A 13,620-nucleotide genomic window follows, 5' to 3' on the forward strand; every position below is an offset into this window, starting at 1 on the left:
AGAATAACAATCTTCCTTTGAGATTGAAAATCTGATAATCCTTATTATGTCTCTTTTATAAAGATTTATTTTTATTTTAGAGAGAGAGAAATAGCATGAGCAGGGGAGGAGCAGAATCCTTGAGCAAACTCCCTACTGAGCAGGGAGCCTGATACAGGGCTCAATCCCAGGACCCTGAGATAATGACCTGAGCCAAAATCAAGAGTTGGCGGCTTAACTGACTGAGCCACCCCGGTGCCCCATCCTTATTATGTTTAAACAACAAATACAGAATACATGAAAAAATTGAAAGTGTTGAAATACTTCAGTATATTTCATGCTTTATTTTTACAAAAGTGTTCAATCATTTCATTAACAGTTTAGAGAAAATGTTTCTATGCTACTCACATAGATTCTAAAAGTATAGTATTTGCACAGAAATGCTAATTCAACCCCCTTCCAAGCCTCATTTAACATTGTTAACCTAACTCACCAAATATGTCTCTATAAGATAAATGAATAAAATATTTAGGTCAAGATCTCTGTAGCTGTAAGACAATCTTCCCTGACAAATGCATTTTTAGTTTTGGGGGATAGACCAGGAAGAGAAGTGAATTGTTTATTAAAGGGAAGGAGATTCCTACACATGGGCAATACTAATTTCATAACATACCTGGATTACCCAGGAATGAAAATAACCTCAATTTATGTTAACAAAGTCTATCAAAAAGGTGCCCCTCTGTGTTTGATCACACTTGCTGCCAATCAGCTTTCTTAAATAAATTGAAGGGAGAGAAAATGGCCGATTTTTTTTTTAAGTCATAAATGGAGATCAGATATAATACATATTGGGGTAAAAATCTGGTTGGAAAGTAGCTAAAAGGGGATATTTTGGATGTCCTATTAAACTTCAAGTCCCCATTATTGTCTTCTAAATTGTTGTATATTTTTCTTTGCCATCATATGGATTTTTGCATACAAATTAGTGCAGCTAAGCTTCTCTTCAAGTTTATGCTGATACCAGGACCTCACAATACACAAAACTATTTTGCTATTATTATCATTTCAAATTTCTTGCCATGATATTGTAATATTTATTATGCTAATCTAGAAATTAGGGCACAGCATGATTAAATCATTTGCTCAAGATATGCTGTGAGTAAATAACAGAATTGGGAAAAGTTAATAATCCCTCAGTAGTAAAAATATGAAAACAATCTATATATAAGTAGCCACTATCTTCTCAATAAATTGTTATTTTTTTTTAGTACTCATCTTGAATGTTAAAATGTAAAAGGAATTTCCCAGTGTAATCTATAAAGATTTGATCAAGGAAATTCAATGGTGGCTGTTTATTTTTAAATAATAGTTTTATTAAGAAGTGTTTTCGGTCAGCTAAGACAGCAGAGTAGTAGGGGGACTCTGGGCTTGCCTCATCCCCCAAACACAGCCAAATCAACATCAAATCATTTTGAACAACTAGGAAATTGATCTGAAGATTAAGAACACAATCTGCATAACTGGAGGGAGAGAACCTGGCAGATGTGAGGTTCAGGGATATGAATTGGGGGAGAGAAAAGCTGCAGTGCTGTGGGTGAGGAGGGAGCCATTTTCTTGGAGAGAAGTCAGGGATAGAGGGAGAAAGTGAGAAAGAGAGCAGCACATAGGATTCCTGCAAGACACCATGGTGTGGGGATCCCCTGGGTCACACTGGGAAAGAATGTTCCCCTTCCTGGAGTACGTTTGGAGGAGGGTATTTTGCCTCTCCAAGGACAAAAGATCTGCCAGGTGGCACTGAGCAGGTTTTACAGCAGGGGACAGAGGCACACGTGATGGGCAGATAACCTATTTTATTTTTTCCTTCTTTCTTTTTCTTTGGAATCAGGCTTATAGTTTTTTCCTTGTCTGTTTGTTCACTTCTTTTGTTCTTTTTCCTTTTCTCAGATCAGGCTTTTTTTTTTTTTTTTTTTAAACCCGGTTTATTGTAACAAACAAATCAAAGCACACCTAGTTAAAGGTCTAAACACTCCCCACCGCCAGGAAGGAGGAATTCTGCAGAGGACTGACTGTGGGAAAGAGCAGCCAAAGCACAACAGCAGAGTGCACACAGCATACACCAGAAACACTTCCTGAAGTGTCAGGCCCTGGACAGTGTAGGACCCCTTTTTAATATAGTATTTCTCTAGGACCAGGAAACACAACAAGGTTTCATAGCACACAAAAGACAGAAACCTAGCCATAATGATAAGATGGAGGAATTCTCCCCAAAAGAAAGACAGAAAAGAAATCACAGCCAGGGATTTTCTCAAAAGAGATATAAGCAGTATATCTGAACAAGAATTTAGAATAATAGTCATAATAATACTAGCTGGGCTTGAAAGAAGAATAGAAAACTCCAGAGAAACCATGGCTGCAGAGATAAAAGACCTAAAGACTAGTCAGCCTGAAATTAAAAATGCTATTAAGTGAGATGCAAAATCAATTGGATGTAATCACAATGAGGACAGAAGGAGCAGAGTAACAAATAGGTGATATAAGAGATAAGATTATGGAAAATAATGAAGCTGAAAAGAAGAAGGAAAGGAAACTATTAGATAATGAATATAGACTTAGGGAACTCAGCAATTCCTAAAAGTACAATAATATCTGTATCATAGGAGTTTCAGAAGAAGAAGAGCAGGAAAAAGAAGCAAAAGGTCTATTTGCACAAATTATAGCTGACACTGTCCCTAATCTGAAGAAGGAAACAGGCACTCATGTACAAGAGGCACAGAGAACCCCCCTCAAAAATTAACAAAAACAGGCCAACACCAAGGCATATCATAGTGAAACTTGCAAAATACAAAGATAAAGAGATAATTCTAAAGCACATAGGGACAAAAGGTCCTTAACCTACAAGGGTAGAAACATAAGGTTAGCAGCAGACTTGTCCACAGAAAAATGGCAGGCCAAAAGGATGTGGCATGATATATTCATATGTACTAAATGGGAAAAATATGCAGCCAAGAATACTTCAACTAGTAAGGCTGTCAGGCAGAATAGAAGGAGAGATAAAGAGTTTCCAAGGAAAATTAAAAGAGTTTTTGAACGCTTAACCAGTTCTGCAAGAAATATTAGATCAGACTCTTTGAGCAGGAAAGAGAGGCCCAAAACAACAAAGACTAGAAAGGAACAGAGACAATCTACAGGAACAGCGACTTTACAGGTAATACAATGGCACTAAATTAATATCTATCAATAATCATTCTGAACGTAAATGGACTAAATGCTCCAATTAAAAGACATAGGGTATCAGAATGGATTAAAAACAAAAGATGCACTGATATGCTGTTTACAAGAGACTCATTTTAGACCCAAAGACACGTCCTATTCAAAGTGAGGGGGTGGAGAACTATCTATCATGCTAATGGACATCAAAAGAAAGCTGGAGGTAGCCATACTTATATCAGACAAACTAGATTTTAAACCAAAGACTGTAATAAGAGATGAAGAAGGTACTATATCATAATAAATGGGTCTATCCAACAAGAAGATCTAACAATTGTAAATATTTATGCCCCCAATTTGGGAGCTGCCAAATACATAAATCAATGAAAAACAAACTTAAAGAAACCCATTGATAACACTATAGTAATAGTAGGGGACTTTAACACCCCATTCACAGCAATGGAAAATCATCTAAGCAAAAGATCAACAAGGAAACAATGACTTTGAATGACACAGTACACCAGATGGACTTATCAGATATATTCAGACATTTCATCCTAAAGCAGCAAAATACATGTTTTTTTTGAGTACACATGGAACATTCTCCAGAATAGATCACATACTGGGTCACAAATCAGGTCTCAACCAGTATGAAAAGACTGAGATCATACCATGCATATTTTCAGACCACAATGCTATGAAACTTGAAGTCAACCACAAGAAAAAATTTGGAAAGTCCACAAATACATGGAGGTTAAAGAACACCCTACTAAAGAATGAATGGGTCAACCAGGAAAGTAAAGAAGAAATTTTTAAAATACATGGAAACGAATGAAAATGCAAACAGGATAGTCCAAAACCTTTGAGATGCAAAAAAGGGGTGATAGGAGGGACATATATAGCAATACAGGCCTTCCTCAAGAAGCAAGAAAAATCTCAAATACACAACCTAACTTTATACCTAAAGGAGCTGGAAAAAGCACAGCAAACAAAGCCTAAAACCAGCATGAGAAGTGAAATAATTAAGATTAGAGCATAAGTAAATGATATTGAAATAAAAAAACCAGTAGAACAGATCTACAAAACTAGGAGCTGGTTCTTTGAAAGAATTAACAAAATTGATAAATCCCTGCCAGACTTATCAAAAAGAAAAGAGAAAGGGCCCAAATAAATAAAATCATGAATGAAAGAGGAGCGATCACAACCAACACCACAGAAATACAAACAATTATAGGAGAATATTATGAATAATTATATTCCAAGAAACTGGGTAATCTAGAAGAAATGGATAAATTCCTAGAAAATATAAATTACTAAAACTAAAACAGGATGAAATAGAAAATCTGAACAGACCCATAACCAGCAAAGAAATTGAATCAGTAATCAAAAATCCCCCAACCAATAGGAGTCCAGTGCCTTATGGCTTCCTAGGGGAATTCTCCCAACATTTAAAGAAGAATTAATACCTATTCTCCTGAAACTGTTTCAAAATACAGAAATGGAAGGAAAACTCTCAAACTGATTCTATGAGACCAGCATTACCTTGATTCAAAACGCCACTAAAAAGGAGAATTACAGACCAATATCTGTGATGAACACCAATGCAAAATTTCTCAAGATACTAGGTAATCAATTTCAACAGTATATTAAAAGGATTATTCACCATTATCAAGTGGGTTATTCCAGGGTTCAATATCTGCAAATCACTCAATGTGATATACCACATTAATAAAAGAAAGGATAAGAACTATATGAGCCTCTCAATAGATGCAAAAACGTATTTGACAGAGTACAGCATCCTTTCTTAATAAAAACCCTCAAGAAAGTAGGGATAGAAGGAACCTATCTCAACATCATAAAGGCCATATACAAAAGACCTACAACAAATATGATCATCAATAGGGAAAAACTGAGAGCTTTTCCCCTAAGGTCAGGAACATGACAGGTATGTCTGCTTTCACCACTGTTGTTTAACACAGTACTGGAGGTCCTAGCCTCAGCAATCAGACAGCAAAAAGAAATAAAAGGCATCCAAACCAGCAAGGAAGAAGCCAAACTTTCATTCTTTCAGACAACATGATACTCTTTGTAGAAAACCTGAGAGACTACACCAAAACTATAACTGATATATGAATTCTGTAAAGTTACAGGATATAAAATTAATATACAAAAATCTGTTGAATTTCTATACACCAATAATGAAGCAGCAGAAACAGAAATGAAGGAATTGATCACATTTACAAAATGTACAAAATGTACCAAAAACAGTAAGATACCGAGGAATAAAACTAACCAAAGAGGTAAAAGATTTGTGCTCTGAAAACTATAGAACACTTACAAAAGAAATTGAAGAGGACACAAAGAAATGGAAAAGCATTCCATACTCATGTATTGGAAGAACAAACATTTTTAAAATGGCTATACTACCCAAAGCAATCTACACACTCAATGCAATCTCAATCAAAATAACACCAGCATTTTTCACAGAACTAGAACAAACAATCCTTAAATTTGTATGGAACCACAAAAGACCCCAAATAGCCAAGGCAATCTTGAAAAAGAAAAGCAAAGTGAGAGATCCCAGACTTCAAGCTGTATTAAAAAGCTGCAGTCATCAATACAGTACGGTACTGGCACAAAAACAGACATGCAGATCAGTGGAACAGAGTAAAGAACCCAAAAATGGACCCACAACTATAGGGTCAACTAATCTTCAAAAAAGCAGGAAAGAATATCCAATTGAAAAAAGACAGTCTCTTTGACAAATGGTTTTAGGAAAATTGAACAGCCACATGCAGAAGAATGAAACTGGACCACTTTCTGACACCATACATAAAAATAAATCTGAAATGAAAGAAACACCTAAATGTGAGACAGGAAACCATCAAAATCCTAGAGGAGAACACAGGCAGCAATCTCTGTGACCTCAGCTGTAGCAACTTCTCACTAGATACGTCTCTGGAGGCAAGGGAAATAAAAGCAAAAATGAATTATTGGGACTTCATCAAGATAAAAACTTCTGCACAGTGGAGGAAACAATCAACAGAACTAAAAGGCAACCTATGGAATTGGGAGAAGATATTTGTGAATGATGTATCAGATAAGGGCTGGTATCCAGAATCTGTAAAGAACTCATCAAAATCAACCCCCCAAAAATAAATAATCCAGGAAAGAAATGGGCAGAAGACATGAACAGACATTTCTCCAAAGAGGACATACAAATGGCTAAGAGACAAATGAAAAAATGCTCATCATCCCTCATCATCAGGGAAATACAAATTAAAACCACAATGAGATACCACCTCACACTGGTCAGATGGCTAAAATTAAAAACTCAGAAAACAACAGGTGTTGGCAAGTGGCTCAGATGGTTAAGCATCTGCCTTCGGCTCAGGTCATGATCCGAGTCCTGGGATGGAGTCCCGCATCGGGCTCCCTGCTCTGCGGGGAGCCTGCTTCTCCCTCTCCCTCTGCCTCTGCCTCTCTCTCTCTCTCTCTCTCTCTCTCTCTCTCTGACTCTCATGAATAAATAAATAAAACATTTAAAAAAAAAAAAAGAATGTGGAGAAAGGGGAACCCTCTTGCACTGTTGGTGGGAATGCAAAGTGGTACAGCCACTCTAGAAAACAATATGGAGTTTGCTCAAAAAGTCAAAAATAGAGCTACCCTACAACCCAGCAATTGTACTACTGGGTATATATCCAAAGGATAAAAAATGCTGATTTGAAGGGTTACATGCCCCCTGATGTTTACAGAAGCACTGTCAACAATAGCCAAATTATGGAAAGGGCCCACATGTCCATAGACTGATGAATGGAGAAAGAGGATGTGTTATGTATATATAGTGGAATATTACTCAGCCATCAAAAAGAATGAAATCCTCACATTTGCAACAACATGGTTGGAACTAGAGTGAATTATGCTAAGTGAAATAAATCACTCACAGAAAGATAAATATCATATGATTTCATCCATATGTGGAATTTAAGAAACAAAACAGATGAACATAGGGGAAGAGAAGGAAAAACAGAATAAGATAAAAACAGAGAGGGAGGCAAACCATAAAGATACTTAACTATGGAGAACAAAGTGAGGGTTGCTGGAGGGGATGAAGATGGGAGATGCACTAAATGGGTGATGGGCATTAAGGAGGACACTTTGGGATGTGTACTGGCTGGTATATGTAAGTGATGAATCACTTAATTTTCCTCTGAAACCAGTACTATACTATATGCTAACTTGAATTTAAATAAATAAAAATTAAAAATTAAATAAAATAAAAGAATTTCACAAAGGATCCAAGTATATATCAACAACAACAAATAAAACTGGCACTGACTGAAATCATACAGCTCAAAATAAAAAGGAGAACTAGCGAATGGCCAAACCTCTTGCTGAATCAATGACAAACAAACGTTTAATGATATCTACCTATTCATTATAAAACTGCTTCATTATAAAACTGCTGTCCTTGACTCCCGGTAGAGTGATAGTTCATTTTATGCCCAATAACCTATTAATCTTTCATGCTGTAGGTGGAAAAGACAGAAGTTATGCCATTTTAGATGCATACTAAAATGTACTGGAAAATGAAAGCTCTAGTCTGTTTACAACAAAACAGTTGTTGGTTGTACTCTCTCATAGAAGCCAGGAGATCATAGTGTGGTATTTCTAGAATCCAAACAATGTATGGGCCCCTTAACATTATATACAAAAAATTCTCTTGAGCTCCCTAAGCTAGTCTTCAGATCCCAGTTCAGGAAATACTGGTATATTTCAGGGTCTGGATTCAGACTCCCTAGGTTGAAATCTCAGCCCTGCCCATAATAAGCTTTGTAAAGAAGGCTAGGTCACTTGACTTTTCTAAACCTAAGTGTTCTTTAACTATTAAATAAGGATAATTCCATCTGCCCTTTTAAGATTTTTTGTGAGAAGTAAATAAATAATAAGGATGTCCACATTTTCTCTATTGCCAATGCACTGAAATATGCCTGCCTGCAGCTCTGTCCTTAGCTAAATAAGATCTAGGAACACATTCCACAGTTTGTTACCTCAAAGCCTAAGACCAAATAGGAGGTTTAAAGCCCCTTTCTCCCTGAGGAATTCCATTATAAAAACATCACAAAACCTACTTAATGTTTTACATCATCAAAATCCTGACTAAATTAAAATCTTGAGTTAAGAAGAAATAAAGACTTATTGCATTTTGCAAATTGTGCTGCCTTTCTCTTGAGCACACAGCAAGTTGATCTTCAGGAAGTAGGCAGGGGTTAAAGTAAATAAGGACATAGGTGGGTGCCATCCTGGGATACAGGAGCAGATATAACACTTTTACTAGGTGTACTCCAGATTTTGGAGGTATATAGTCCTGTCTTATAAATAGAAACCTACAAGTTAGGAAGACTGAACTATAAAAGATGTCTTGGAATAGTCACTGATCTTAAGGTTATTAAACTAAATAGGAAGAAGAATGAGTAGGAAAAAATCCACATAACTCTATAGATATCATTTGAGAATGGATGAGTGCGGAATGCAAAGCAAACGTAGGAAAATATAAATGGCTTTAGTGTAAAGGACATGAACCATATGATACTCTCAACAGATGCAGAAAAAGCATTTGACAAAATACAGCATCCTTTTTTGATAAAAACTCTCTGCCATGTAGGGATAGAGGGAACATACCTCAATATCATAAAAGCCATACACAAAAAATCCACAGCAAATATCATCCTCAATAGGGAATAACTGAGAGCTTTTCCCCTAAGGTCATGAATATGACAGGGATGTCCACTCTCACCACTGTTGTTTAAAATAGTACCAGAGTCCTGGCCTCAGCAATCAGACAACAAAAAGAAATTAAAGGCATCCAAACCAGCAAGGAAGAAGTCACACTTCACTCTCTGCAGATGACATGATACTCTATGTAAAAAACCTGAAAGTTTCCACTAATAAATTGCTAGAACTGCTGCATGAATTCAGCAAAGTTGCAGGATATAAAATCAATGCACAGAAGTCAGCTGCATTTCTATACACTAACAATGAGACAGCAGAAAAAGATATCAGGGAATCAATCCCATTTACAATTGCACCAAAAACCATAAGATACCTAGGAATAAACCTAACCAAGGAGGTAAAGGATCTGTACTCTGAAAACTATAGAATTATGAAAGAAATTGAAGACACAAAGAAATTGAAAAGCATTCCATGCTCATGGATTGGAAGAACAAATATTGTTAAGATGAACATACTACCCAAAGCAATCTATACATTCAATGCAATCCCTATCAAAATACCATCAACATTTTTCACAGAGCTGGAACAAACAATCCCAAAATTTGTATGGAACCAGAATAGACCCCATATAGCAAAAGTGACGTTGAAAAAGAAAACCAAAGCTAGAGGCATCACCATTCCAGACTTTAAGGTGTATTACAAAGCTGTAATCATCAAGACAGTATGGTACTGGCACCAAAAGAGACACACAGATCAATGGAACAGAATAGAGAACCCAGAAATGGACCCTCAACTCTAGGCTCAACTCATCTTCAACAAAGCAGGACATAATATCCAATTGAAAAAAGTTTCTTCAACAAATGGTGTTGGGAAAATTGGACAGTCACATGCAGAAGAATGAAAGTGGACCATTTCCTTACACCATACACAAAAATAGTTTCAAAAAGGATGAAAGACCTAAATGTGAGACAGGAATCTATCAAAATCCTAGAGAACACAGGCAGCAACCTCCATGACCTCAGCAGCACAACTTCTTGCTAGACACGTCTCCAAAGGCAAGAGAAACAAAAGCAAAAATGAACTATTAGGACTCCATCAAGATAAAAAGCTGCACAGCAAAGGAAATAGTCAACAAAACTGAAAGGCAACCTATGGAGAATGGGAGAAGATATTTCCAAATGTCTTATCAGATAAGGGCTAGTATCCAAAATCTATAATGAACTTAGCAAACTCAACACGCAAAAAAACAAAAAAATCCAGTCAAGAAATGGGCAGAAAACATTAACAGACATTTCTCCAAAGAAGACATACAAATGGCCAACAGACACATGAAAAAGTGCTCACCATCGCTAGGCATCAGGGAAATCCAAATCAAAACCTCAATGAGATACCACCTCACACCAGTCAGAATGATTACAATTAACAAGCCAGGAAATGACAGATGTTGGCAAGGATGTGGAGAAACAGGAACCCTCTTGCACTGTTGATGGGAATGCAAACTGGTACAGCCACTCTAGAAAAGAGTAGGGAGGTTCCTCAAAATGTTAAAATCAGAGCTACCCTATGACCCAGCAATTGCCCTACTAGGTATTTATCCATAGGATACAAGCATAATGATTCAAAGGGCCACATGCACCCCAATATTTATAGCAGCAATGTCCACAATAGCCAAAATATGGAAAGAGCCCAGATGTCCATCAACAGATGAATGGATAAAGAAGATATGGTATACACACACACACACACACACACACACACACACACACACACACACACACAATGGAATATTAGCCATCAAAAAGAATGAAATCCTGCCTTTTGCCACGACATGGATGGAACTAGAGGGTATTTTGCTATACGAAATAAGTCAGTCAGAGAAAGACAAATACCATATGATTTCACTCATGTGGAATGTAGGAAATAAAACAGATGAACATAGAGGAAGTGAAGGAAAATAAGATGAAAACAGAGAAGGAGGCTAATCATGAGACTCCTAATTATAGGAAACAAACTAAGGGTTGCTAGAAGGGAGGTACATGGCGGGGGATTGGAGTAACTGGGCGATGGGCATTAAGGAGGGTACTTGAAGTAATGAGCACTGGGTGTTGTATGCAACTTATGAATCACCAAATTCTACCTCTGAAATTAATATTACAGGTTATGTTAATTAAATTGAATTTAAATAAGAACTTTTAAAAAAAGAAAAAAGAAAATGCTTAAAAAATGATACGTATTGGATAGAAATGACTTAACAAAAGCTTCTAACTGGACCATCCAGTTTTAAATTAGAAGAAAAAAATGCTGTTATATTTAATAAATATATACTACTGTGGTTGAGATCAAAGAGTAATATAAGTGATTTGAGTAAATTATATTAATAGATGACTCTTGTCCCATGTGCATTTAAAGAATAAGTAGAGAGTTAACTAGAGAAATTGACCATCACCATTTATTAATTCCCTATCCCAGAAGATGACACAAGGGAACAGACAGCAGACTTACTTTTGATTGGGAAGGCTGACTTTCAATAACCACATGAAGAGGGAGAACCATGGTGACTGATAAAGGACCAAGCTGTCTTCATCAGAAGAATGATGAAGTGCATTTTGAGAGTAGGATCCTCAGAGTATTCATGCACAAGTCTTCACTGACCTAATGCACGACTGATCAGTGCTGTAGTTTGCTCTGCTAGTCCCTGATAGTACTATGAGACTTCCTGAGAAATGCCACTAACTCAAGGCTGACATTCAGCTGTTAGAATGGGCAGACATGAATCCATGCCAGCTGGCAATTTAGCTACAACCCTGAGCCCTTGCTGTCCCCTTGCTAAGGTCCTGAGTTGTCCTAGATGGGTGAGAAGAGGGTCTCCTGTGAGACTCACCAGCCAGCAACTGTAGTTCCTGAGTCTGTCTACCCTGGCAAAAAAATGGGCCCAAACTCAGGGTGGGTTGGGGGGGAGGGGAGGTTGTACTCCTGTTGATGACAAATAGCAACCATATGTGAAATGGCTGGTGCCTATCTGGTCCCCTGGGAATGTGACTAACCCCATTGGCTGGTGCTTCCCTCCACTATGACCACCTGTGGAAACATGACATCTGCAGTGTATAAATAGTATCTGCACTAACTATCTCGGCCATTCTGCCTTCACTAACTCCACAATGCCTTGCTGCTCCGACTCCACTGGGCATGGGAGGAGTGGCTGAGAACCTTTCCTACACTGATTCCAGGGAATGAGAAACAGGCTAAAGTTACAGAAGTCATCCAAGTTAAACGCCCCCAGTTTCAGCCATCGGTCAATTAAATTAACTTTTGTATTTGAAATAACAGCAAAATATGGGAACATTTTACCAGATTCCATACAATTTGCAAGCCTAAATAATTTGGGATGATGGTAATTATTGATTAATAACTTCATCCTGGCCTGATTATTGTGAACAGAAAGAAGAAAGAAATTAAGTGTAGAAGGCACCCAGGCCTCTGCCACACAAACTCTAATAACTTCAACATCAATTTTGTACAACTACAAGGCTTGTTACCTTGTTTAGTGGCCCAAGTTTAATTTAAGAATCAACTGTCACAGCTTGTTCAACTCTCAGTAATGAGAGGCAATTTACTCAAGAGCCCTGTTATCCAAGAACATTTCAGTGCACACACCATGAACAGAGCAGGAGTGCTGTATTATTTTAAAGGTTATATATTTTCTTTATGTAAAATTTTGTTGATCTATGTTTTCATCATTAACTCTCATTAGTCAAAACAGAATCAGCTCCTAATTCAGTTCTAAAGTCTTCATGGGAACTCATTTTTGTTGTGCTTTAGAAATAAATGCCAAATATTTCTAAATAACAGTATCCTAAAGGAAGAGGCTCCTTTGTTCCTTGTATTAAGAAAATGACAGAGGGCAATAAGAAAAGTATTGTCTCACCCAAGAACTGCTAACTAAACAAATAGTAAATCCAAGATACAACTTTAAAAGTGGAAAATGATTAAAAAAAAAGAGGCACTATACCTGCTGTAAATCCAGTGTAATTGTCACATAATGGTATTCAATTCCATTCTTAATACTGGGACTCTGCCACCAAGTGTTCTTTCCATCAATAGCATTTGTAATCGGGTGTCTCTCTGTTGAATCAGCAGCAATATGTGAAAGGATAAAAAAAATCATATAATGAATTTATAGCTGTTTCTTTAAAGAAAAAAGTAAAACTAAGTTGAAAGCATCATCATGTGAATATCAAACATTAATATAAAGAGAGAGCAACTCATATCTTCAACAGAATTAATACAATGCCAACTTTTTCACAGCACTCTATAAGGTAGCATGAAATGCCTCAATAGTTAGGCTGTAAGAGAAAAAGCTGCTCAACACTCTGGTCATCCAATCAAACAGGCAACTTTAAAGATTACTACAGAACTTAAGTGTGAAGAAATAATATTGAGATCTAATGGATGTGTCAGTCATTCAAAGAAGCAAAAACTCTACTGTTTGAGGCAGCTCTAGTATGCCATTCACTTTGTGAACAAAAACATGAAATCCTGAATTGTGGTTGAAAGGTACTTGAAGATTTACCCTTCTGACACATTCATTATTACCAAGACTTGGGCAGTCCAGTATGTATCTGGGTTTAATATAAAATGCTGTCAAATCCATCCTTTGAGACTTTGCAGTCAGGCCTTAACTGGCCAACTTCTAACCACTAT

General features: G+C 36.9%; 1 protein-coding gene across 8 annotated transcripts in view; it reads right to left on the bottom strand.

Annotated features, from left to right (window-relative positions):
• The window catches only part of LAMA2 (laminin subunit alpha 2), a 615,089-nt gene that overhangs the window by 449,013 nt on the left and 152,456 nt on the right, over positions 1-13,620 (bottom strand). For all 8 annotated transcript variants that reach the window (XM_027602582.2, XM_027602583.2, XM_027602581.2 and 5 more), the window contains exon 3: positions 12,929-13,041. In XM_027602582.2, the coding sequence (XP_027458383.1) occupies positions 12,929-13,041 (113 nt within the window). The remainder of the gene's footprint in view (positions 1-12,928; positions 13,042-13,620) is intronic.

Source organism: Zalophus californianus, chromosome 7 (assembly GCF_009762305.2).
Source record: "Zalophus californianus isolate mZalCal1 chromosome 7, mZalCal1.pri.v2, whole genome shotgun sequence".
Lineage (NCBI taxonomy): Eukaryota > Metazoa > Chordata > Mammalia > Carnivora > Otariidae > Zalophus > Zalophus californianus.